Raw genomic sequence first — 27970 nt, forward strand, 5'->3', positions numbered from 1 at the left:
GTGCCAGGGGGACTTTTACCTTTATCTTAGCCACTATTACAATTATGCACAATCCAAAATTACCAGCTTGTAAAAGGCTTAATATTTATCCCCCCACCCCCACCCCCAGTTTATAATAGTGGTCACAGATTGATTAAAAACAGAAAAAAGAAAGAATAATACATTTCAGCTGTGTTTTGAGAAACTAGCACTAGGTGACTCTGGCCAGAGGTCAGGAACTGCCCTTTCAAGCTTTCTTTACCTGTGCATCTTTCCTAGGGAATAACATCATGGATGCTTTGAAGACTTTAAGAACACCTAATTTGCACAGCAATTGTATGGCTGAACATGGCAATTGTAGAAATGTGGTCCAAAAGTCAGGTTTCATTAAAAACAAAGTTAAAAGAGAAATTTAAGATAACCTTTATTGTCATTTTTTTTACTGGGAATTCACTGGCCCACTTTAAAAATGAAATTGTTGCCTGCTCTCCAAAGAAAGTATGTATGTGTATATATATATTGTGTATATGTGTGTTATGTATATGGATGTATGGATGTATGGATGTATGGATGTATAGATAGATAGATAGATGGATGGATGGATGGATGGATGGATGGATGGATGGATGGATGGATGGATGGATGGATAGATAGATAGATAGATAGATAGATAGACAGACAGACAGACAGATTCATTTAACTGCAGCAAAACGGGGGGGGGAATAAGGAACCTGTCAGCAATTTATTACTCCTAATAATCTTGCTAAGAAATTATTACAAGTAATAAATTGCTATCTGCTCTGAATTGGACAGGACTCGAGGAGTAAAACGACGCAAACGTGTCCTGTTCGGAAAATTCGACAGCAGTCCGGAGGCGGGAGCGGTCAGCTTCCCATGTTCCGAAACGCCCCCCCCCCTTTCCACCGGGATTCTTTCACAATTACTCACACATTTTAATAGACTACGAAGGGCGGGAAAAGCTTAACGTGGATTCACTTCGCGCGCCTCGAAGAGGAGCGGCACTTTTATTTTTCTTCTAACCGAGGCGGGTGTCCCTTATAGAGAAACGCCGCGCACGGAGGCGGCCCCTCGCTCGCCCTTTTGGGGGCCGGCCGCGACTGCCCAGCGTCGACCTGAGTTCTTTGATGGGCGGAGTTGGCGCTTCCAGCCCCCTACCCTGCCCTGCCTTGGGAAAGGGGGCCAACCTAGCGTCGCGCTCTTCGCCTCCTAACAGCGGACTCCAGCAGCATGGACGCGGGCTCTGGCCCCATTAGCTCCGCTCCCAACTTTCAAGAAGGTTCTTTCGGTTGCCCCATTTGCCTAGATGCTCTGAAGGACCCGGTCACCACTCCTTGCGGCCACAATTTCTGCTTGGAGTGCCTCGGGGCGCACAGGCATCACCCCGGGGGCGTAACAGGAGCCGGAGGACAAAGTGCCTCCCGCTGCCCCCTCTGCCAGGAACCCTACCCAGCCGACCTCCCGCTCCGTAAGAACCACACCCTGGCCGAATTGTTGCAGCTCCGACAACCCGCGCCGAGCAGTCCGGGCCTGGCTATGGCACCCGAGGAAACGTCGGAGCCGGGCGCTCCAGGGAACGGCGATGCCCACATCAAGGAGGTGCTTTGCGATTTCTGCACCGACGGGGAGAGGGCTGAAGCGGCCAAATCGTGCTTGGTGTGCTTGGCGTCCTTCTGTGCCCCCCACTTGCAGCCTCATCTGAAAAGTCCGGCTTTCCAAAGCCACCGGCTGGTTCCGCCCTTGCGGCATATCGAGGAGAGCCTCTGCAAATTGCACCTCAAGCCCTTGGAGAGCTTTTGCCGGACCGACCGCAGCTGCATCTGCCAGCTCTGCCTGGCCCAGGAGCATCGAAACCACGAGGTGGTGGCCGTGGAGGTGGAGCGGGAACACGTGGAGGTGAGTAGGGCCGTCTGAGGTACAAAGGGGCTCCTTTGTGCGCCCCGATTCCAGACAAGCGACGAAGGGCGCAACCTGGCCCGGTTGGGCGGAACAAAACCTTTAAGCTGCGCTGGCGATTCCCAGCCTCAGAATAAATGGAAACACACTGGTTGCCACTGTCGCTGGAAAGTTTTGCTGGACGTGTTAGGATTTAGGGAGCGTTGTTAGGAGTGGTGGTTGAAAAAAAAAAGAATTGCGGTTTGGAAAGTAGGGGTTTGGGGAATGCGAGAACCCGCACTGGAAAGGGACTGTAAAACCTGACGCAAAGTCCACCTAATAAAAGCCTATTTCCATTTTAAGGGTGTGGGGACGCTCAACCAAAGAGGAATGAAAGGTAGATTGCAGGCGATCGGAAGTACATTCCAGATGCTTAATTTTTAAGAGAAGAAACGTTTAAGGATTAATGTTTAGGGATTGCCTAAAGCAGAGGTCTTCAAACTTGGCAACTTTAAGACTTGTAGACTTCAACTCCCAGAATTCTCCAGCCAGCATAGCAAGTCCACAAGTCTTAAAGTTGCCAAGTTTGGGACCCCTGACCTAAAGTTTAGGGATTTTGAGGAAGGCTGTAATTACTCTAGGAGAGATGATTCACAAATATTTGTAGTTAAGTTTCGGGGGTGGGGGTGGGGGGTGGGATGGATTCCTGGCTGTTTTGGAGCTTTTCTCTTATATAAAGAATGGGAAAGCATTCTGCTCAGTCTTGGAACCAAAATAGTGCAGTTTAGCCCTGGTGTATAAGGCTGACCAGACAGTCTTTTATCAATAGATAATAGGGTAGAGTTAGATTTAATTATTGAGACTAATGGGTAAAGAATCCTTCTTAATTTAGGCAACTTTAATTAAGTTAAAGATTCTCTCCAACCTGCTGATTTCCAAGCATGCTGGGTCCAAACCAACAGGAAGAGAAATTCTGGGAGTAGCAATTCCCACTTGTATGCAGGGGTCCCACATTAGGGAAATTGGGATTAAAAATCGACTGTTTTAACAAGGTAGGGGAACCACAACAGAGTAAAAGAGAAAGGGAAAGGACATTATATATTTTTTGGGCTCACAAATAACCTTCTGGGACATAGGACATATCTGTTGCTGGTCTTAGACAACTGTAAATAGGAATGAATGAGCTTCATGGGAACCCTAATTCTGACCTGTAATGTTTCATTGCAAAGGAATTCTTGACGTGACTATCACATGATTCTTGATAGTCATTATATACATAACTTAAGAGAAGCAAGAGGTTTAGTAGTAAAAGTCCTGGGGAATTACAGATCTGGCATGTTGAAAAGGGCACAAGGAACGTTTGGCAAAATGAAGGAACTATGCAGTATTCTGAAATTAGGGAGCTGATATTTTTTTTATTTCAATTTTTCTAATTTAAAATGTTCATAATCCTCCACTTATGACCAGTCATTTAACGACCATTTGAAGTTAAGTTACAGCAAACCCCCGAAAGGCTAGCTATAATCTGGCTTTGAAATTGTAATCCTTGCAGAATCCCTATGCTCACTTGAACAAAATTTAGGCGGATTCACCCTTATGTCCAACTACAGGGATACTGCATTGCCCCTTCACCTATCTCCCCCCCCCCTCAATCCTGCCCCTGCAACTCCCTGTAAGCCTTGGGCCTGCTTCTTCTCACCACACTTGGTCCCACACCATCTTCCCCACTCATGTCACCAACTTGATTAATACTAGATATTCAGGTGACTTATCTAAGTGGTTTATAATTGCAAGATTGAATTTTGTGAGCTATTGGGCCTACTTGGAATTTTGAGAATGTCACGGTTCTCCATGTAAAAATGCCCATGCAGGGAGAGGGGAGCTAATTCACAAAATAATTCCTACTATAAGAGCCAAGGTGATGCAGTGGTTATAGTGCAGTACTGCAGGCTACTTCAGCTGACTGCTAGCTGCAGTTTGGCAGTTCAAATCTCATCAAGGTTGATTCAGCCTTCCATCCTTTCAAGGTGGATAAAATAAGGACCCAGATTGTTGGTGGTAATATGTTGACTCTAAACAGCTTAGAGAGGGCTGTAAAAGCACTATGAAGCAGTATATAAGTCTAAGTGCTATTGCTATTAGGGCCACTCTATACTGCAAAATATTCTTGCTTACCTTGGCATATTTTTTTAAAAAAAACCTAAACCCTGGGCATTGAGCTGCAAAATTCTGTTTTCTAAGAAAAGAACAAGGGATGTGTAACCTAAAAAAGAGAAGGCCAATGGAAGAAATGACAACAGTCTTCCAATGCAAAAAAAAAAGACTGTCTCAGGGAAGAGGGGGCAACTGTTCTCCATAGAGCCCAAGGATAGGGCAAAAACAATCACCAAACAATTGTTTACAAATAAAGATCCAAGCTCAAAATGAGGAATTTCCTAACTTGAAGAGTGATTAATCAATGGAAAATGCTTCCTAAAATCATGGGATGGGGATCCAACACTGGAGGTTTTCAGGGAAAGGTTGAACATCTGTTTGGTTCGGATGGTCTGATGATTCCTGCCTCCAGCAGGGGTTTGGACAGGATCTCTATCCTATGCGGCTTTGAAAGTTTATTGCACCTTTGAAGAGCCTGAAAGCATTCTTAGGGATCAGTATGCTGCTGGAGACTTCTGCTTTGCAGCCTGTGTGTTTCCCATTTTTAAATTAAAATGATTTTTTAAAATACCTAGCAAGCATCCAGGGAGGACTTAGATATCTACGATCACATGCTGTAGACTGCAGTCTTTGGGGATTTTTGTCAGATTATTCATTTGCAGGAATCATTTTTGTTTAGGGCAAAAGCAACGGCACACTAACTTATATGGAAATATTTCCAGTTATCAATTTGAGCTGGGTTTGGCCCTGTGCAAGGTAGTTAATGATGGATGGGAAATCTGTGCTTGGGAAGGGAAAGCCTCTGAGTTTTGAACTGCAGCCAGACAAGTAAATACAAAAGTCACAATGATTGGAACAAATTGCGGGGAGGGTGATTGGGTGTAATCAATTTTCATAGTCAAGTGAAATTTTGCATTTTTTAAATTTTGCATTTAAAATAGTGCCGAGTTTACTGATTTGTAAGGGACTTAATAACTAGGTAGGAATTTGAATAGACAAGAGTCTAAGATTGGGCTGTGAATAGATTTGTAAAGATGTACATCCATTTGTATACATTGAACAAATATCAATAAAAAATCCAAAGCTGATTTGGCATAGAAAAGAAATATTAAATAAAGGAACTAGCCAACAGGTGTCCATCACAATCGTTGTAGTATTTTTTTTTATTATGCTGCTAATTCCATTAAACTTTCTCCCAGCTGTACAAACAACTGTACAGATTAACATGTTGAGAAGGCATGCTACTGGACGTTGGCACTAAACTAAGGAAATAATATCTATTTCACAAAGGCTAATCTTGAATCGCATGGCTGTTTTATTAGAAAGTGGGTAATATTGCAAAAGAATATTATTCTAATCAGTGGTGGGATTCAATTTTCTTTACTACTGGTTCTGTGGGGGTGGCTTGGTGGGCGTGGCAAGGGAAGAATACTGTAAAATCTCCATTCCCTCCCCACTCCAGGGGAAGGTTACTGCAAAATCTCCATCCCCTCCCCATCAGCTGGGACTCAGAGGCAGAGAATAGATGGGGGTGGGCCCAGTCAGAGATGGTCTTTACCAGTTCTCCGAACTACTCACAATTTCCGCTACCATTTCTCCAGATCTGGTCAGAACCTGCTGAATACCAACTCTGATTCTAATGCAGAAAGAACTTGGTTAGGTGATAAAGGTTTAAAAGCTTCCAGAGAGAGTGTGGGGAAGAACTTTAAAATCTAGAAAGTGTAATGTCTAAAAAGTTTGGAATGCAATTAACAGGATGAAGCAGTATATGGATAGGAACAGTTTGAAAAGGAAGGACTTCTCAGGAGGTAACAGTTACAGAGTTCATCAGGGGGAAAAACTGTCAGGACTATAGTATTAGAACTGCAGTTTTTAATATCCTCTTGATATCTTCTTAAGCAATAATTTATGGTTTTTGGTTATTTTCAAGAATAAGTCACTAGGTGCAGGTTTAGATGGTAGTCTTGGTCATGAAAGTTAAGCCACCCACAATCCTGTTTGCTTACCATCCTGTGAGAACCGCCTATGAAATGATAGAGTCCCATAGAAACATCAGTCCTAAGAGCCTTTCTGAGGATACATCCTGATTTTGGGGGATGGATTTGGTGGAGAAACATATGAAGGTGATTTGACTCAAGTTGTTTGGAAGGAAAAAGAGAAGTTGAATGCTTAGCTTTCAGCAATCTTCCCTAGAAAGGATTGTTTGGGGATCAAGAAAAACCAGAAATTAGTGTTTCAAACCATCAGAAAGGTCTTTCTGGTGCAAAGACAAACATTTATTTGAACTTCTGGTGATTTGTGCCTGGTTTGCCAAACCATACACATAAAAGTAATTATTTTGTTGGATTTGGAAAGAAAGTGAAGAAAACAAGGAACAGGGAAGCTTATAGTCTGTGATTAATTCCATCTGATACTAATTGGGCCTAGCCTAGCCTGAGAGCTTTACTTCATTCAGTGTGATGGCAGCAGGAGTTCATTCCTTCCCTTGCAGCCCTTTCCCACAGTGTCTCAATCCAGCTCCTTTATTTCCGTTGGCTTTTCTCCCAGGTTCCAGTCCTTGCTCCGTTTTTCTTTCAGATTGCACTACTGGCGGTATTTTTTTCAGACACTCCCTTTCCCAGATGGCTCTGACTAAACTCCTGTCAGTTTTAGTTTAAGTCATTCTAAAGTGTTATTCGGGAAATTTCCAAACATTCTGTGGGCGTGCTTGGCTTCTTTGGAAGGATTGCTAAACTTGGAAAAGTTTTCTGGGAGTACTTTCACAAGTCATTAAAATAAATCAATGCATTAACAGGGAAGCATTAAGTGTTGGTGAGTTCTTAACTGGCCTCAGGTACCAGTATGGTATAATAGTTAAGTGTTGAATTTGGAATGGGGAGACCCAGCTCATCCTCAGCCACAGAAATTGGGTGATTTGGGGTGAGTCATGCTCTCGGCCCAACCTACCTCCTAAGGGAAGAGAAGGATGCCTCCACTAGTGTATAGGACATTATGTACATTGCACTGAGCCTCTATACAAAAGGTGGGGTGTAAAACAAATTAATATAGTTTCAAAGGGTTATATTGTACATACTGGCAAGTTTCCATCTTGTCTACTTTGCTCAGGAGTGAGCAGCTTTTCCAACATTCAGGACAGAACTTGCTCTTCTTCACCAGTTTGGTTGTGAAACATAATGAGATGGGAAAGAAGGGGAGATCACAGGAAGAGGTGAAGCAATCATTTTTACTTATTATTGACTTGTTTTCAAGGATGAGAATGGACAATGGACTGTAGACAATTGGCTCCAAAGAGCTGGCTTTCAGCTGTGTAATTTTGGCCATTTTGGTGTATTCATAGGGGTTAAGAATAGAAATGGGAGTAGTTAGGCTCCCAAGCTCATCTCTCTCTACACTTTCCAACCTTATTTTGGTGGAAGGAGGTCATGGTTTTTTAAAAAAAAATGGCATTTAGCAGTTGAATATTAATATAATCTCTAGATTCTGGGTAAACTCAAATGACCCAACCCCTGGTGCATTTAGAAGGCATGCTGAGATGGTAACACTCAAGATTCTTTTCATACTTATACTGTCTTTATACAGCATAATTCTAATTGTTTGGGAAATGGAGTGGTTTTTCAAAACTGGAAAGTAGTATTGCCTACAAATATTCACAAGCTGTAATGAACCATTTAAAGTGCCTTCAGTATTGTGAAACAATCTTTCACCAAGATTCGCCCATGTTGACTAGTATATGTGTTTTGAAGAACCAGAGAATCTGGGTGTAGCCAAGCAGTCTATAGCAGAGGTACTAAGCAGCACATCATCCCTGAATTCTTTCCCTTTGCCCTGCCTTCTTTCCAGTCACTTTGGACTTCTGTTTCTAGCATCCTTGGAAGGGGAAAGTATTCCTGCACAGAGATGGAGACCACTATAACCTTTATGGTAGAAACAGGCAATCATTATAGATATAGAGAGAAGAAAATTTGCTTCACCATTTCTAAGGTATATCATTGCCTGCGACTTTATTTAGAGTTTTTTTTTTAGAGTTTTATTGAACACTTATAGGCCGCCCTTTTCCCTGAGGGGACTCAGGGCGGCTTACAATAATGAGGGAGGGGAGTGCAAGACAAGACATAAAAGAAAATGTGAGTAAAAAAATAATTAACAATAAAAACACAACATTCACTCAGCATTCGGGCGGGGAGAGAGTAAAGTCCTATCCCCAGGCCTGACGGGATAGCCAGATCTTGAGGGCCGTGCGGAAGGCCTGGACGGTGGTGAGGGTGCGGATCTCCACGGGGAGATTGTTCCATAGCGTCGGAGCTGCAACTGAGAAGGCTCTCCTCCGCGTAGTCGCCAGTCGGCACTGACTGGCAGATGGAATTCGGAGAAGGCCTACCCTGTGCGATCTGATGGGACGCAGGGAGGTAATTGGCAGAAGGCGGTCTCTCAAATAGCCAGATCCACTACCATGGAGCGCTTTGTGGATGGTAAGTAGGACCTTGAAGTGCACCCGGAGATCAACAGGTAGCCAGCGCAGCTCACGGAGGATCGGTGTTATGTGGGCGAACCGCGGTGCGCCCACGATCAATCGCGCGGCCGCATTCTGGACTAGCTGAAGTCGCCGGATGCTCTTCAAGGGCAGCCCCATGTAGAGCACATTGCAGTATTCCAGCCTAGAGATCACAAGGGCTCGAGTGACTGTTGTGAGGGCCTCCCGGTTCAGGTAGGGCCGCAACTGGCGCACCAGGCGAACCTGGGCAAATGCCCCCCTGGTCACAGCTGACAAGTGATGGTCGAAACTCAGCTGTGGGTCCAGGAGGACTCCCAAGTTGCAGACCCTGTCTGAGGGGTATAAATTTTGCCCCCCCCCCCCCCAGCCTGATTGATGGGACATTAGCCAAATTGTTGGGAGGAAAACACAACAGCCACTCGGTCTTTTCCGGGTTGAGTACCAGTTTGTTAGCTCTCATCCAGTCTTTAACAGCCTCAAGGCCCCGGTTCATCACGTCCACCGCTTCATTGAGTTGGCACGGGGCGGACAGATACAACTTTGTATCGTCTGCGTATTGATGGTATTTTATCCCGTGCCTCCGAATGATCTCGCCCAGCGGTTTCATGTATATGTTGAATAGTAGGGGGGATAAGACCGAGCCCTGCGGCACCCCATAAGTTAGGGGCCTCGGGGACGATCTCTGCCCCCCCACCAACACCGACTGCAACCTGTCCGAGAGGTAGGAGGAGAACCACTGCAGAACAGTGCCGCCCACCCCCACCTCCTGCAGTCGTCGCAGAAGGATACCATGGTCGATGGTATCGAAAGCCGCTGAGAGGTCAAGGAGAACCAGGATGGACGCATGGCCTCCATCTCTGGCTCTCCAGAGATCATCGGTCAATGCGACCAAAGCGGTTTCTGTGCTGTAACCGGGCCTGAAGCCGGACTGGAAGGGGTCAAGATAGTTAGCTTCCTCCAAGGTACGCTGAAGCTGGAAGGCCACTACCTTCTCAACAACCTTCCCCACAAAGGGGAGGTTGGAGACTGGACGGTAGTTATTAAGAACTGCTGGATCCAAAGACGGTTTCTTCAGGAGGGGTCTCACCACCGCCGCCTTAAGCGCGGTGGGGAAGTACCCCTCCCGAAGAGAGGCGGTAACAACCGCCTGGATCCAGCCTCGTGTCACCTCACTGCTGTTGGCAACCAGCCAGGAGGGACACGGGTCCAGTATACAGGTGGAGGCGCTCACAGCTCGCATAGCCTTGTCCACATCCCCGGAGGCAACATCCTGGAACTCAACCCAGAGATGGTCTGCCAAATCATTCCCTTGTGTCTCGGCTTGATCTGCAGGAGTGGAGTCCAGGTCCGATCGAAACCGAGCAACTTTGTCCGCCAAGAACTGAACATACTCCTCAGCCTTACCCTGTAGGGGGTTCCCCGTCTCCCTCCTATTTAGGAGGGAGCGGGTTATCCTAAACAGGGCGGCTGGGCGGGACTCGGCGGACGCTACCAAGGAGGCAATGTGTGATCTTTTGGCTGTGCTCGGTTCGACTCGGACCTATCGGACCTCCACAGGTGCTCTAGGCGTCTCCTCCGGCGCTTTATCTCCCGGAGCTCCTCGGTGAACCAAGGAGGCCTCCGTGAGCCGCTGACCCGGAGGGGCCGTAGTGGCGCAATGCGGTCCAGAGACCCTGATGCTGCCGAGTGCCAGGCCGCAGCAAGAGTCTCCGCCGAACTGTGGGCGAGAGCATCTGGAATAACCCCAAGCTCCGTCTGGAACCTAACAGGGTCCATAAGTCGCCTGGGGCGGAACCACCTGGTCGGTTCCTCCTCCCTACGGTGGGGGTTTGGCCTCCGGAAGTCTAGCCTCAGTAGGCAGTGGTCTGACCACGACAGGGGAATGGTCTCATTTCCCCTCAGACCAAGATCACAGCTCCACTGCTCCGAGAGGAATACGAGGTCGAGTGTGTGCCCCGCTGAGTGGGTAGGGCCTCGGATTACCTGGGTCAAGCCCATGGCTGTCATGGAAGCCATGAACTCCTGCGCTCCATCAGAGTGTTCACCGAGCGAAGGCAAATTGAAGTCCCCCAGAACCATGAGCCTAGGGAACTCAATTGCTAGCTCGGCTACTGACTCGAGGAGCGAGGGGAGGGCTGCTGCAACGCAGTTGGGAGGCAGGTACGTTAGCAGCAAGCCCACTTGACCCTTGAGGTCCAACTTCACTAGTAGGGACTCACCCGGCAAGCTCCGGAGCAGGGATCCTACGAGGTGCTAAAGACTCCCGGACTACAATAGCCACACCCCCACCCCTTCCCTGGGCTCTCGGCTGATGAAGCACCTGAAATCCGTCTGGGCACATCTCTACGAGGGGGACTCCTCCCTCCATGCCCAGCCATGTCTCAGTAATACATGCCAGGTCTGCCCCCTCGTCTAAAATCAAGTCCCGGACGAGGGGAGCCTTATGAACAACAGACCTGGCATTTAGCGACAGCAGCCTGAGACCAGGGTCCTGATTGCTCGCGCCATCTGACCTTGGAGTGGGACTCATAGGGCCGGAAGGAGGGATCTCTGCGATATAGCGAACCCTCCTTCCCCGGTAATGGCCAGCCCTAAAGTCCCCGCCGTATCTGCCTCTCCCTGTTATGACCGCAATGCTCCGACTCTCTCCCGTGGATGTAGTTCCCCCAACCACCCCAATGACCCCCGCATACCCCGCCAGGTCCTCCGAATCAGACATACTCAGACACTCACACAAACAGTCCCCACAATATAGTTAAAAACACAGAAAAAAAGATACAACGATAATACTAAAAGTGGGTCTTTCATACTAACACATTCAATCCCATACACTCAGCATACCCGATTAAAATTGCACAGACACAGAGTTTAAATTATGAGTTCCGGAAGAGCCAAACTCCCTTCCTCCAAGTTCCAGAAAGATCCAAGGCCAAGGTCCAAGGTCCGTATTATGTAGGATGATTGTAGATGGAGGGGGGGCAGAGCGTAAGCCCCAGATATTAACAAGCACCAGCTTTGCAGTCTCACACCCTCCAAGTCAAGATAAAGCATAGAGTAATCATCAATAACGGTCCATAGGAGATATAAGGATGATGTGCAGGGGGATATCTTATCCTCCCCCTCTCCTAAAGTCCTGGGAGGGCCAAAGTCTAGATGTCTAAAGTCTAAAAATGGCTGGAACCAGTTGAAAGGGGGAAGGGGAGGGTGCCAGCTTGGTGACCAGTTTTTAAAATGCCAGGTCCCTGTCCCTGAAGCTGCCATCCTCTGTCACTCCTTTCCCCAAACCGAATGCACCATAAGTATGTAGACCATAAGGTGTCAAGTGTTAAGTCAGGTGGTCGCTGCTCAAATTAGATGTTCCAGGGCAGCAATGGTAGCAAGCGGTGGAGAAGGGCGGCTGTTCCAGGCCAATGCCGATAATCGCAGGCCAAGCAGTGAAAAACTCGTGTTGAATGGGAAACAGGGAAACAGGCAGGCAAGGCTCCGCAGCAGCAGGGGCAGGCAGGGAAAGAAATTGTCCGACACACGGGAGGATAAGAGGAGAGGCTACAACGGCGAGAGAGGTAGGCACAACAGCACAGGATAGGGGAGGGGCGGGCGTTCAGGCGAGCTATGATGGTGGTGGCTAGATTGCCGCTCAATTCGCTCACCCAAGCCACGATAGTTTCCCCTCCTCTTTAGGGCAATGGAAGATGGTAGTGGTAATAAAAGATGGTAGCAGCCAATTATAAAAATCCCCAAGGCTCACCGCTCCTTCTTTCTAGGCTGTGGGTGAAAATCCAGGGTTCCTCTCCGGACCCCGCACTGCTTAAATCTAAAAAGAACAGCGGGGGAGTTCCATTCGTGAGAGCAAAAAGCTCAGGCAGCCATTTTTCCATCCAATTCCCGCTGCCGCCGTTCCGCTGCTCTAGGGCGACTTCCAGGACCAGGGACTCGCAGATAAAGTTAGTGGGCTCACCAGGTCGAGCAGACGACAACAGGGGCACCCAGGGGCACCCAGGTATCCAAGATGATAAAAAGACGCCGACCATCCGTGCGTCGCCGCCGTCGCCGCCCTCGCACAGCTGGATGGTTCAGGCTGCTAAACGCTGTGAAGGCTAAAACAAGCCTTCGGGAGCGATATATTCCAAGGTTCCTTCTGGTCCTTCAGTTCTAGAGATCTTAAGCTCACCCAGAGGCTCTTTCCGAAAACTTTGCGGACTGTTTGGAAGGCTTCTCAGTACTTTTTCGCCAGATTACGAAGAGCGAAAAAAGCCCGGTTGCCATTCCAAACCCGCACATGCGCAAATATTGGATGTCCAGATGAAATTGCTCATCAAACAGATTAGCTGGTATGTTGGGAATTGTGCTCTAAAAATATAAGGACATGATGGGGAGGGTGTGATACTTGGAAAATCAATCACCTGCTTTTTATACATATAATAAGCAGCTTATAGTTGAAGAGACTGCTGAAGACTGTAGCAAATGCCTGTGGTTATCATAGTATTGGTGAAAAGGGATCCTAGTGGGTAATGCCATGACACAAATTACACAGCTATGATTACTACTACTGTGATAAGTAGGATTTTCCATGGCCCAAGAGTTTTTTCTAGTTTATTTGAAAGATTGGGGATTTTAAACTATGTTTAAAAACTATGTTTAAACTATATTTAAAATCTTGATTTTTATATTTCATTGTTACTTTAGATAGCAGAAATGTGCAAGAAGGCAGACAAAGGGAGAGAATTCAGGGGTCATGTGGTTAGTACTTCTGCTATAGACTGCTTGGCTACCACTGAGACAAACATGACTAGATTATCACTCTAATGGTACCTAGGAAGTAGAGAGTTGATTGTCCCTGAACAAGGAGAAACAGTAATTCAGAATTTATACTTGGTTAACTCTCAAACACTGTCTAATCTCTTACAGTGCTGCCCTCTCAGAAGAGAAGATATTTTTCCTTGTTTCTGATTCTCATATTTCTCTGATAAATTGCCTACTTATATTTTCTGCATCCCTGATTCTGTTCAGATAAATCCTCCCAAGAGAGGCTGGATTCTCCCAGCCAATCACTGAGGCCTACCATGGACAAGCTAAAAGTTCAATAGTGTTGTATATCTTTGACATGTGGGAGTTCTTGGGCTCTTTACCCAGCAGTTCTAATTATAGAAATGTGAGTTGCAACGCATGGAAAGACTTTGCCATGAGGCTATGAAAATCCATTTTTAATCATGGTAGACATAAAGCAGTCCTTGTATCCTAGACACCAATTCTTTTTTCTAAACCAGTGAGCCATAAACAGCCTCCAGCTCTGAAACCAAAGCAGCTTGGAGCTGATGAATGAAAAGGAACATATCTATTAATTGTTTTCTTGCGGGAATAAAATGTTCTCGCTCCTGGTGGAACAGAGGAAGCAAAGGTCTTCCTGTTTGGCAAAAATAGATGGCTTTTGTCTCAAAATCAAAAATGACTGCACTTGGAAAGGCTTAAATAAGTTGTCTTAGTTTAAAGATAAATCTTAAATAGCATTTGGTAGTTTATGAGTGAATATAACGTACATATAATACATACAGAAACAACCTAAAAGTGATTCTTCTAAATTCTCCCTGCTACCCACAACAGATGGCAGCATCTAGATAATCCTGGATGATGTTGAAAAGTAAAACAAGGGACGGATTTAGGATTTGAATGGGAAATCACCAGGAAATCCCTGGACTGAACAGAAAATCCAATGGCAAGACGTGTCCCTGTTATTTCCAAAAAATGCATAATTGAATTTGATCCCCAGGGAGTCTTATCTTCATGCAAGCTCAGAATCAAGCAAACATGACCTTTTTACGCCTGTACTATTTTAATGATAGCAGCAAAATATTTTCTAGACATTGTAGTTAGCACATATCACTAAGGAGCACATTGATTACCGGTATCTGGGAAACAGTTGTGTTTTCAGAATCTGTTTAAGAAAAGGGGCAGCCTGGAGTGCTTCACCATTTAATCTTTTTCTTTTTCTCCCCTGGCTTTGTTTTAAGAGATCAGTGGGTTATTATGGTATCATCAGATAAGCTCCCTTCCCACAGCTCTAATTTCCTAGTTTTTTAATAAGGAAAAGGGTGTTGATTCATTCTCCCCTGGTTCTTTCTTGATAATGCAACAATTGTTCTTTTCAGGGCAGCTCACTTGGAATTGTCTTTATCTCTGTCCCGAGTCTGCTATTTATCTCAGTCCAGCACATGGTGTCATAGAGTAGGAAGAGGTTTGAATGGAGCACTTGTTCCTTTCAATTGCAGTCAGAATAGAATAAATACTAAGCGATAAAGGAGAAGGAAATTTAGCCTGGTTTAAAGGCCTTGTAGGGAGAAGAGTGATGCTTTTGCCCAAGTAATTCATAACAATCCTGTTTTAAATCTATACCAACTCCCGTGTATTTTGAGTTGCTCACCAGGCAGAGGGTTTGTTTTACGTTTGTATTACTTAAAAACAAAATAAGTAGGATTGAGGAAGAGACCTTAAGAGCAATTGGTTTTGTATATAACAGGGGTGGGTTCTTGCCAGTTCTGACCTCTTCTATAGAAGAGGTTCCACAAATCTACAGGGCCGTTTAGAACCGGTTCCAGATCCCTCCCCCTGCCTGTCCACACATCATCAAGATGAAGAGCGAGAGGAGGAATTCTGGGAGTTGAAGTCCACAAGTCTTAAAGCTGTCAAGTTTGAATACCCCTGGGTTTTTTTCCTAAAGGGTTAGGGGTGCAAGGGTCTTGTAACTTGACAGCTTTAAGACTTGCATGCTTCAAATGCCAGAGTTTCTGAGCCAACATTTTGGTTTCTAAGCAAGAGTGTTGTTAAGTGAGTTTCACCCCATTTTACAAGTTGGCCACGCCCACCCAGTCACATGACTGGCAAGCCTCTCCCACAAAGCAGGCCACACCTACAGAAGAGGTTTTTAAAAAGTTTGAAACCCACCACTGGTATATAAGCAATAATAATGACTTTAGGGATAGAAAAGGATGAGACATAATGGAAAATGCAGTCTTACCTCTGACTGCATTTTGCACCTCCAGCTAAATGGGTTTATTTTAATCTTTATAAAAACAGGACAGTTATAACATATATGTGTGTAGTTATTATGATTGAACTGTAAATGTCAATTTCTACACAAATTGTGTAAAAATAATTGTGAAATGTACATTTCTGTAAAGTTGAGATTCTAATTCTCTCTCTCTTTTTTTGTTTGCCTGAAAGGCCCAGAGGCCCAAAATCCTGAACAATATTGAAAATCAGCTGGATGAACTGGGAGCCGCAATAGCGCAGATGAAGAGAATGGTGGACCTCATCAAAGTATTTCACCATATTTATTTTATCCCCAGCAAAAAGCAAAATGTTGAACCCTCTGAAACCTTTCCTTTCCACAGACTTTCCTCCCTTTATTGTCTGATGTCAAGAGGTAACAAAAATAGGCCATCCTTCCCCTCAGGAAGGGGTCAACTGTTAGGATGCTAGAGACCACAGTCCCAACATACGTATCTGGAAAAACTGAGGAATACTGTCTTCAGGAAGTGTCCACTTAGGGATTATAGGTCTGTTCTAAAATTTTCTGTATTAACTAATTCACATATAAATGGTGAACACCTCTCCACCATTTCTTATGCAAATGTTTTCTTGAGAACTAAATTACAAATGCAACAGAATCACATGAGGCTTCTTTTCTTGAATAGCAGATAGTCACAGTGTTTAATGTTTGATCCCTGGAGTTGGGATCCCATGTCTGTAGAAAAGTAGTACTGTAGGGCAAAGATAAGTTTCATGGATAACTTTCATGACAGAGGAAAAACTTCCTTACTTTATGAAATGTAGTCAGGATTGAATGCTGTCCCGTAGAAATTGCAAAACTACAAATTTGCAAAAATTCCCTCAATTTGAGAATGGAATGTTCCTGACAATTCCAGAACATTCCATTCCCAAATTGCTACTTTTTACGGTATTTCTAGAACAGCCATGGTGTTTTTTAAAACTTCTTCCAGTTTCTTAGCCATAGTTAAGAGATGGGGAGTATTCTCATATCCCTCTCTTCTTTTTTCAGCATTTACATTCCACTTTAATGCTAGTTTTAAGTTTTCCGCAGCAATATGACTAGCCTGCAAAGAGAACGGCACAGTAAATTGAATTAGGAAAAATTATTAAAATGAGGGATGGAAAAGACGTGTGTGAGTCTGAGGGACAAGGAAAGAAATGAAACACACAAAAACCTTAGCTGTACTGAATTTGCCAAGAGATACAGCCCTAGATGCATTTTTAGAAAACTCTTTAAGAAGCAGCTTTTATTAAAAAAAAAAAATCAGGAAGAAGCAGCTTATGTTTTTCTTCTCCAGTATGTTCTCGTGAAATCCCCCAGTTCTAGGGGAAAGCTCTCCTTTATCTAAGAACCAAGTTAGTGGGTGAGATAGGTGAAAATAAAGGTGACTTCATGGGCTACATTACAACCCTCCATCACTCCATCTGCTGTTAGTGGGCATCTGAAGATAGTTTGCCTTAAATTTGGCAGCAAAATAACTGAATTCCAACTGCTTGTCTCCCCTCTCCCTTTTCCCTATTCAGGAAATAAAGTGCCCTCATTTCTACCCACATAAATGTCCCCAAATGAACCAAAGCCAAACCTATAAAAATTGTCAATTTTGCCATAATTTTTATTTGATTTGAAGCTGAATAAGGATTGGAAGGTTTCTGTTCCCATTCCTGTCTTTAGCCTGATTGAAATCTCTAAAGAAACAGTCACCAAATCTTCATCCCTACTCCTCCTGAGTTATTGCTGTACTAGTGGAAAACCTTCTGGAACCTTCAGCAAACTGGAAAGCTGACTTACTTCTCTTGATTTCTTTATAACAGCCAAACCGGAGTTGTAGAGTTTTGGAGAAAGGGTAAAACTTGTTGATTGCCTACTCTCCCCATAGTTGTTAGCAATTAAAAAAAAAGATTTATTTCTTTTAATGAATTCCATATTGTATTTTCTCAGGCTACTTCTTAAATGTAGGTTTCACGTGATAATTCATTTGTTCTTATTTGGGAAAGGAGCTTGGTTTATTTACATTTTAGGCAATGATTTTTGTTGGAATAAGTCCATCTTTATTTATTTTTTAGGCTACTGCTCAGAAGGAGAAGGAAAAGGTCACCAGTCTCTTTACCGAGGCCACCAAGGTCCTGGCAACCTTCAAGAAGGAAGTGCTTGGTTTCATTGAGGTTGATGAAAGAGCCATGCTGGGCGGAGCGGAAGAGGAACTGCGGCATAAAGAAGAGCGACATGCCCTGCTGATGGAACACAAGCAGAACCTGGAGAAAGTCCCCAGCATGGACACCATCACTTTCCTGCAGGTGCGCTTCAAGAATGATTTTTGTAGGTGATTCAGTTAACAGTAGAAACACAGCATAGCCTTCATTGTATCTCTTCTCCACCTGGGCACTCAGGATGCATCAGCAATCCTTGGAGAAAGTCCAGCCATAACTCTGGAGCTCTTGCTCAAGAGTTACCCAACTCCATGCCTGTATCTATTTGCACAGTACAAATGTGTTTTGTTGGTACCTAAAAAGCCCATTATGTGAAATAGCATCCAGGTGTCTCCATCAATATAGTCATAGGGCAGCAACAGCTGTGTGCATTTGTCTTTAATATAAGGAGCTAGTGAAAAAAGATGCTATACTTAATAGTTTGTATCTACCATCTGCCTGGAGGCTGTCAGGGTCTGGATGGGAGCGAACAAGCTTGTACTCAATCCAGACAAGACCTAGTGGCTATTGATGTTGCCTCCCAAAGATGGTCCAGACATTCCACCTCTTAGCCTGGGTGTGTGTGTGTGAAGTTATACACCCCTCGGAGAGGGCCCGCAACTTGGGTGTCCTCCTGGATTCGCAGCTGACGTTGGAACACAACCTGTCAGCTGTGACCAGGGGGGCTTTTGCCCAGGTTCGCCTGGTGCACCAGTTGCGGCCCTACCTGGACCGGGAGGCACTTCGAATGGTCACTCATGCCCTCCTCACCTCAAGGCTCGATTACTGTAATGCGCTCTACATGGGGCTGCCCCTGAAAAGTGTTCAGAGACTACAGTTGGTCCAGAATGCAGCCGCGCGAGCGATATCGGGTGTACCTAGATACACCCATGTTACACCCATCCTCCGCGAGCTGCACTGGCTTCCTATTGGTCTCCAAACGCGCTTCAAGATGCTAGTCATTACTTTTAAAGCCCTACATGGCTCAGGACCTGGATATCTGAGAGACCGCCTCCTGCCACATAACTCCCAACAACCAATAAAATCTCACAGGTTGGGCCTTCTCCGGGTGCTGTCGACCAGACAATGCTGGCTGGCGGCCCCTCGGGGGAGGGCCTTCTCTGTAGCTGCTCCGGCCCTGTGGAACAATCTACTCGTAGAGATCCAGACCCTTCCCACTCTCTCGGCCTTCCCAAAAGCCACTAAAACCTGGCTGTTCCGGCAGGCCTGGGGCTGTTGAACAAGGTCCAGCCCCACCTAGACGGAATGTATGGTGTGTTGTTTTTAAAATTGTATCTCTTTTTATTTTTAACTTTTTAACTTTTATCTTGTTTCTGTAAGCCGCCCAGAGTCCTATGGGATTGGGCAGCATATAAATTTATTAAATTACTATTATTAATTACCAGGGGGTGGTTCCATATGAGTGGATTAATGTGCCCAGTATGCTTTTTTTTTTACTGTATTGTCCCACCACTTGTCTGCTTCTTATTTATCCAAGATCACATGTTCATTCCCATCAAGACCTCTACTAGGAAATGTTTTCTCATTTCTTTCATTCTTGGAGGCAAGGGACCATACAGTATCAGGAGAAGGCTATCTTGGATTTGATGCTATTCCAGATGAAGATCCAGAAACAGAGTGCGCCAGTAGTGTAGTGTAGTAGTAGTAGCTCCCAGTAGAGCTGTGTGTATCCCTTCTTTCCCCCACTTTTTCTCCTGTCACATCTTTGTTGAGATTTTAAGCCATAAGTGTTAGTGACTTGAGGAGAGCTATATCTGCTGTATAGACTTTATAGTCAAATGATTGTTGTTTGTTTTCTTGATCAGGAATTCCAGGCATTAAAAATAGCAGCTGAGGAAAAAAAACTTGCATGTTCAAACTTCCCCAGAGAGTTGAGTTTTATTAAATCCAGTCAGGCCGTGTTTGCTGTGAAGGAGCTGCTGGGAAATATTTGCAAGAACCAATGGGACCAACTGTCAGGGAAGGGTGAGAATGGACCTTTTCTTCATGGGATACCAGAAGGTTTGTAATTTATTTGTTTATTGAATTTTTATAGCTACCCATCTTATAATGAAAGAAACTCTGAGACTTGGGCAGAATTCTTGTCCTTCGAGAGTTGCCCCTTCAGCTGAAGTACCGGATCTTTATGGCTGTAGAATAGGAGCTGTATGTCAGCTGTGGTGCCTGGCATCCATTCACTGAGACTGTTCATTATGCTAAGCCAGCAGTCCCCAACCTTGGTGGCTTGGCTGCCTGGCTAGAGAGGACAGGGGAACTGGGCCGTGTGAACAGTGGGCGAGCGCATGTGGTCCGCTCGTGCAGCCAGTTCCAAATAGGCCATGGCCTGGGGATTGGGGACCCCTGTGCTAAGCCACAGTATGTTTTCTTCAGTTTGGTTCAGTTCATTGGATTTGCGTATTTAATTCTTGGCTTCTTCAGCATACTATGATAAAGTATTCATGATACTTTCCCTAAGATGTCCATTTTGTTGTTATCTACTTGTAAGTCCTAGAAGCTCTGTCAACTGTTATCATTGTGAGCATCTTGTTTCTTTTCTTTTATGCAACTTTTCAGAATTTCATATGTATAACTTTCATATTATTCTGATTTTTTTCTGAAAGTACTTAATTTTTTTTTCTTGTGCAACAGTGGCATAAAATTTAGATTTTTGTGGTAAAAACCATTCTGTAGAGCTTTGGTAATTTTTTTTTAATTTTAGAACTTAGATGGGGGAGGATATTCATATCCACTGGCTACAATTTATATTTTTAAGTCCTCTGTGGCACTATAGAAGGGGCACAAAAACAATTTTGAGTTAGCATTTGTGATTAGCAGATCAAAATGAAATGCTGGCCTTTCAAGGTGAAAAGAAGCAAGATAGGCACCAACTAAAAGAGAAGCAACGGACAAAAAAAGCAAGATAGGAAGAATTTAAGTGGTCTTAGTTATTTAGGCTTTTAATAGCACTCAGATGTTTCAAAAATGACTCAAATATATAAACAGGCAGCAAACAGACATCACTAGGTGTGGTTACTGGTGGTTTGGGAAACACATCCAAAGCTGGTGTCCTTTAAATAACAGAACAGAGAAAGGGGTTTTACTTGTTAGTTTTTGATTTCCAGGCTCTTATCCTGCCAGATTCAAGGCTCATGTTGCTTGTTTAGTTGAAAATGAAGATTGCTGGCTCATTTCTAAGTTTGAAATCTTAGTTGTTTGTGTTTTCTTCGTGCAGCTGTTTAAAACATTATTACGTTAGAGCTGTTCCGCATTTGACTGCCACTGGCAGGGAAGTTTGGATTTTAACAGTAATTAACAAACACTTATCTTTTGTAGCCAGTTAAATAGAAATATCTAAAAGAACCGCCAGAGCTTTTTACAGAAGATACTGTCATTTTGCCATCTTGCCAGCATTATTACCTTCCCCACCCTCATTACATTTAGGTAGAACTACAGATAATCTTCGAGTTATGACTACAATTGAGCCCAAAATGTATGCTGCTAGGTGAAACATTCATTAAGTGAATTTTGCCTCCTTTTACAACATCTCTTGCCACAGTTGTTAGCTGAATCACTGCAGAGGTTAAGTTAGCAACATGGTAATTAGATGTATCTGGCTTCCCCATTGACTTTGCTTGTCAGAAGGTCACAAAAGGGGATCATGTGACTCCAAAATACTGTAGCTGTCATAAATATGAACCAATTGCCAAGCATCTGAATTTTGCTTACATGACCATAGAGATGCAGCAACAGTTGCAAAACGGACAGAAAAATGGTCATAAATCACTTTGGTGCCATTGTAACTTTGAACAGTTACCACTCAGATACGCGTCAGGAATGAAAATCACTGCTTTCCCTGAAGAAAATAAAACGTTTGCATTTTTCTCCCCACCCATATCCTTACATCATGTTTTCTATGTTTGTTTGATCATATGCAAAACAAAAATAGAAATGGATCTTATTAAAAATTATTTTTCTCTTTCAGAGATCTCCTCAGGCCAATAAGCAAAAAGCAGGGTGAGGCAGGGTTTTTCTTCCTCCTGCAAATGGTAAAACCAGTTTCCATGCAAACTCCACAGAGCCTGTGTCAGCCCTTGGATGCAGGCCAGGTCAGGAAACAGCAGCAAAAGAAATAATAGATCTCCATTCTATTGATATACCGTAGGCTGTATTAATAGACCCTTGAAAGCCTAACGTTTCTCATCTCTGCTCTCTTATACCAAAGATAGCCAAGGTAGGACAGTCTTCTCTTTCCCACTAAGGTCATGTTTTCTCAACACTTGCCACATATCTTCTTCAAGATATCCCCATACTCCTCTACATTCTTTAGTTCTCAAAAAAAAACAAAAACAAAGCAGCTTGGCAATTCTTTTATCTGCCAGAGACAATATAAGATCATGTAGCACAAAGTGGAACGTGGAATATGGAGATTTTCCCATAAATACTCTAAGTTTCTTGATTCCCCTAAAGTCTTGGCAGTAACCCACAGAGGCTTTTGAAAATTGGCTCCACCACTTATGCCCAGTCCAAAAAAGTTGTGCATTTTACGGTATATAGAAAAGGACAAGTGCTTGTAGAATCAAGGAAAACTTGCCAGCTCAACTGAGTTTTCTGCTGGTATCCCTACCAGTTATACAGAATTAGCAATACAGTGTTAGAACTGGGATCTTATGTTAGCATATGCAGTTGTTCTCTTGCGATGCATTATCAGCTTTAAAATGTTTCAGGATCCAATCTGGGTCGGTCACTGGGACCAGAGGTTTAGTCTTCCAAGCTTTCAGATTCATGCTGGAGCTCATCCTCAGGGAACTTCTCTCTCACCAGAAAGTGAATCTCACTGATCCAGTTTGCATCCTGCAACATTATCTTGGAACACATATATCTGCCTTCATTCCTAAAAATGTTTTACAGCATATATGATTTTTAAGCATATATATGTTCTATGAAGATCACAGAATGTAAAGCATAAGGAGATGTGCCCCCATCCGGCTGGATATAAATTTGTCTTCCTCTAAAACCAGGAAGAAGTTACTACTTTGAACCAAAAGGCTTCTTTATGGTGGTGATATTTTCAGTTCTGTCTGCAATGTTGACAGTATATATTGATTACAAATTCTTCTTTTCACAGTGACACTTGAACCGCAGGTTTCAGAAAGGAGCATCAACTCTGCCAGTTTGGAATCACGAGATTATTTTCTAAAATGTAAGGCCATTCTGTTTTTTGTATTGTTCTTCTTGGTTTTCATGCCTTTTTGTTGACTGATAACCTTTACTGTCATTTTTGTGGATTGAAACATCACACAAGCAGCAGTTTCTGCAGAGATATATCTTTATTATCTTTTTGGCGTATAGTGTTTTATAATGTTTAAAAGTATGTTTTTAAGTATGTTACCTACCTTTTTTTTATTTGCTGATTTTTAATGTAAACCACTTCGAGATGTCCAAATAAGAAGTAATATATGAATATTTTAAATACACACACACACACACATATATATATATGACATGGTGGCTCAGTAGCTAAGATGCTATCAGAAGGTTGGCAGTTCAACGGTTCGAATCCCTAGCACCATGTAACGGAGTGAGCTCCTGTTACTTGTCCCAGCTTTTGCCAACCTAGCAGTTCGAAAGCATGTAAAAATGCAAGTGGAAAAATAGTGGCCACCTTTGGTGGAAAGGTAACAGCCTCCCTAAATATGAAATATGGGCTTCTAAATATTCATAAATAAAAATTAATTAAGCCATGGTTTAGTGTGAGAACACTGCTTTTGGGGGGGGGCATGCTTATGCCATGTGCCTTCCTTGTTTATCATTTTCAAGCTTTTTATATATTTGCTTTTGTACAGCTGCATTCATCATTGACTTGGACAGTGATACTGCTGACAAGTTCATCCAACTCTTCGGGACCAAGGGGGCTAAGCGTGTGCTGAATCCCATTGCTTACCCTGAGACCTCAACCAGGTTCATCAACTGTGAGCAAGTATTGGGCGAGAATCTTATGAACCGTGGCAACTATTACTGGGAAGTGGAGATCATAGATGGTTGGGTGAGCATTGGGATCATCACTGAAGATTTCAATCTCCAGGAATCATATGACCGGGGCCGCCTAGGAAGGAATGAAAAGTCCTGCTGTCTGCAATGGAATGGCCAGAATTATGTTGCGTGGTTTGGCGGATTTGACTGTGTTATACAGCAGCCATTTTTTCATACTATTGGGGTGTACTTGGAGTATTCAGAGAAGGTGCTGACATTCTATGGAGTCAAGGATTCCAAGATGACTTGTCTCCAGCAGTTCAAAGTGGCTCGCTTCAAAAAGGGGCATTTTGACCCTTTCCAGAATAAGATTAACCACCAGTTTCCAGCACTGTTCATGCACAACCTCAAGCCAGCCTTTTTTCTCGAAAGCGTAGATGCTCACATGCAGCTCGGGCCTTTGAAGAAAGACTGTGTTTCAGTACTTAAACGGCGATAATTTGGTCAATGTATGACCAAAGATAACAATTTTGACAAATAGGATGTTTGTGTCATCTCTGCTGGAGCACTGCATCATCTTGTTGCTGCTCTTTTTACTTATTTGATAAGTATCAACGTTTAAAGAAGCACTTTTCAGCAAAACATTTTTCTTCTCTTGGACATAATTAAGAATTATTTACAAAGGGCTTGAAAGCTAAAAGCAAAAGACATCTCCATTTCATCTATATGAACCAATGGTATCTCCAGAGACTGTGCTCTGTTTCATAAGTAATACATGGATCAACAATCAATGGTACCATGGAAACCCATCTTCATAATAGCGGGCAGAAAAAAATACTACCACTGATCAAAAATGCTGAAGGCCATCACTTGTTTTTAAATTCCCCTAGATGAAGACTGCTCTTCCACAGCATTTGAAAAAAACAACTGTGGAGAAAACAATGGTGTCAGCTGTCAACAGAGAAAATGACATATATGAACAAATATATTCAGCTTTGGGTTACAATAGCAAGAAAAATTATGGGGCTGTGGGGAGCTTTAGTTGATTCTTAGCTTTAATCTAAATTCTAGTCTAAATATTAGAAATATAATTTTGAAATTAAATGAAGCATCTGTGGCTGTGTGTCAGACCCGCTATGTAGACCAGTTCAGGAAATGATCTCCAAAGAAAGGATACAATTTTTACGGAGATGGACTATAATAATTGAGTCTTGCAAGTCTGATTGTAATATACCACCATCTCTTTGAAGTTCAGTGAATTAGGGTGCCATCTGCCAAATGCTATCTCCTTGTTTTGGACTTTAAAATGTTCCTATCATTTTTGTCTAGGTAATGGTTCCTGCATGTTTCCATCACGGTCACATTGCATACCTGTACACTGTGCTTTAATGCTATATGTGCCCATTTATTAATAATTGGGTAAAAAGTGTAACGTAAACTGAGTTGCAGATCTGAATGTGAGGTACTGAACAGGTGAGTACCTGCACAAGAAGAGCAGAATGTTTAAGCACTGAGTTGCAAGTTTCCCCTTTCCTTACAGCATCATATAGGCACAGAAGTATTATAATAATGGAGATTCAATGGCTTTCTGGAGTCACTGGCTGGTTGAATCTGATGGAAATTCAGGCTTATTGGTCTGTGAAGGACCGCAGATTCCTATTTCTATGACATAGTCTGCTTTTCTTAGCTGCATTTTGAGTACAGATCCATGGAAGTACAATGGAAGAAAGATCATTGAAGAATGGGGATTGAACTTTCATGTGTAACAAAGATACAAAGTGTATAAAATACATCCTTTCCAAATATACTAAAAGGACACTGTAAACATAAATATACCATAATTTAGTCATGCTGATAGTAATGGTGAGGAAATTCTAGCTGCTATTGTTAAAAAAAAAGATTTCAAGTTAAACTATGAGGAGACCAAGTTTTTCGTTAAGCTTAGGCTTTTTTAAAATTGTTTTGTGACTTTTTAAGATTGTTTTGTTTAGAACAGGATTGACAGCTGAGTTCGAATAAACCATCTGTTGGATTCCTTTCTTTCTAGAAGATAATAGGCTATGAGCATTCATAATGTAAATTAGGACTGAATAAGGAGAAAATTTAGTTTGGAGACAGCTTTTTTTTTGCCAACACAGGATAATTTTCTTCTTTGAAGCATTAATCTAGTGCTAGGCCACATCATTAATTCTATGATCTCAGGGGATTATATTGTTACAAGAGGGTTTTGCAGTATTAGTGAGTACATTATTTGTCTCCAAAACATGTTTTGTTCCATTATATCCTGTATCCAAAGTGAGAGGATAGTAGATTTGATTAATCATGAAAATAATTTAATAAGCACACTCTTCTTTGCTGCTGGGCCTCACTGAAATATTCCTGCCTTTCATTAAAAAAATGTGAGGTCCTTATAGTTTTGTTTGTGTAAATTCTTCCGTTAATGAAAACACTGCAGCATAGTCCTGAAATGCACATATCTTGTATTCTTTTTTCAAAGTAAGTTTTCACCATCTTTCTATAAAGGAAAAATGATAGGTACATGATGTACATATTGAATTGCATGTTGCAATCTAGTATCTTAAATTTATATCCAATTAATTAGTGTTCGGAAGGTTACAGGGTTTAATAAAGATAGATGATAGACGTTTGAATTTGTAAGAAAATCAGAGTAGTATGTAATCCACTCTAGTTTGAAATTAGGACTTTTTAAATATTTAAAGATGGTTAGTTACTGAAATAGATGGAACCACAATTGCAGGACTTGACAGAAGGAGCACTCAAGATGGTGGAGAGGATTTCATTGTCCCTAACAGGACAGAAGGCACAGTTCTGTGAGGAAAGAATCTACGTGCAGATGATCTCAGTTAGGGGAGATAAACATTGTTCATTTTTATAATGCAGCTGTTGTAACTGGGGGAAATACTATAGTTTGTGACTTACTGAATAACTGGTTGATGGTAACAAGGCTACACTTAATTTGAAGAGTTTGTTCAATTGGATTCAAATACTACCAAAATATGTCATACATATGACTGCGACAGGATTTTCTTTTTTCAAAAAGATTCAGGATGAGAATTGATTTTTTTTAAATATGTTAAGGTGATTTAAAGTATAGGGTTGTTTTTAATCATCTGTTTCAGCTTCTCAGGAAACTACATCATTATATTTTATCAGTCATGCTACCAAGTTTGATAGTAGAGAGGGAGTTTCAAATGTTATGAAAAGCAAATGTGGAGGCTAGACGCCAGTGAGAGGCTGCAGACTGGAAATTCCTTTATATTTCCTGGTTAAGGATTAACAATACAAATCTTTAGAGCATGAAATCATTTATAATCACATGATAATTATTCTTAGACCATTGCATACAGCAGGTATTTTAAGCTTTCTGAACAATCCAGCATCAATCTTGTCATAATGTGGTTAAAAATTAATATTTCTAGCTCTCATTCATTACATTCTGGTCTTGCCTAGTTATTGTTCCACATCTGATCATAAGGTTTCATTTGTACACAAGATTCTCAGAGCATTTAGTTTGGAAGAAAACTTTGGAAAAATGTGTTTTATCCACAGCTGGGCCATCCAGGAAATTTTGTTATAAAAATCCATGGCATAAACCACAATAAACTGGAATTAAAGAAATAGTTCAAACCACAAAAAGATGCTTTTATTTATTTTGCTTTGGCAGTAAATGTGCCTGTTCTATGTGGCAAAGACTAAAACAGTTCCATGTGCTTTCTGCTACCTTTATCTGGCCTTCAGATGATTTAATCCATTTTATTATAAAAAATATACAGTAATGTTGAAGGAGGGTGAAATGAAACATTAAGCTAGTACATTCTGGTGTTTGAGAAAACTAAAAATCTGATTAATGACATCTAATAGTTCAAAATTACTGAGATAGCTAAAAGGGCAGACTCAAAATCATGAGTTGTTCTCTTTCCATTCACACTAATTAATGTTTAACTTAATGCCCTCCCCAAAGCATTAAAGCAGCAAATGGGAGAGGAGGGCATTACTTGATTATTCTTGTTGGCATCATGACCAGAGTAAAGCCAAATGGATTCTCTACATACGCTCTTGAGCTTTTAATATAAGCATGCGTGTTTTATACACAAGAACAGGAAAGAAGATATGTTCCTGTTATAAAAACGCTGCCTTTTTTTTTAAGAATTGGAGGGATTCATAGGAGTGGTGTAATGGCAAATGACAAAACATGTATATCATGCAGATGCCATGAGTTACATACTT

The 27970-nt window shown here is 42.7% G+C and overlaps 1 protein-coding gene across 1 annotated transcript; it reads left to right on the forward strand.

The window, feature by feature from the left end:
- Nucleotides 1–1100: 1100 nt before the first annotated feature.
- On the forward strand, nt 1101–27379 carry TRIM47 (tripartite motif containing 47). The gene is made up of 6 exons (XM_014051582.2): nt 1101–1893; nt 15737–15832; nt 17630–17860; nt 19579–19774; nt 22878–22952; nt 23596–27379. Exons 1-6 carry the CDS (start codon nt 1228–1230, stop codon nt 24219–24221), a joined length of 1890 nt encoding a protein of 629 aa, XP_013907057.2. The 5' UTR covers nt 1101–1227; the 3' UTR covers nt 24222–27379.
- The last annotated feature ends 591 nt before the right edge of the window (nt 27380–27970 follow it).

Source organism: Thamnophis sirtalis, unplaced genomic scaffold (assembly GCF_051295495.1).
Source record: "Thamnophis sirtalis isolate CommonGarterSnake01/CBP01778 unplaced genomic scaffold, rThaSir2_p1.2 scaffold_3, whole genome shotgun sequence".
Classification (NCBI taxonomy): domain Eukaryota; kingdom Metazoa; phylum Chordata; class Lepidosauria; order Squamata; family Natricidae; genus Thamnophis; species Thamnophis sirtalis.

Coding starts and splice junctions, on each gene's coding strand:
- TRIM47 (XM_014051582.2), top strand. CDS start 1,228: ATGGACGCGGGCTCTGGCCCCATTAGCTCCGCTCCCAACTTTCAAGAA. Junction 19,775..22,877: donor TCTTCATGGGATACCAGAAG/GTTTGTAATTTA, acceptor TTCTTTTCACAG/TGACACTTGAACCGCAGGTT. Junction 22,953..23,595: donor ACGAGATTATTTTCTAAAAT/GTAAGGCCATTC, acceptor GCTTTTGTACAG/CTGCATTCATCATTGACTTG.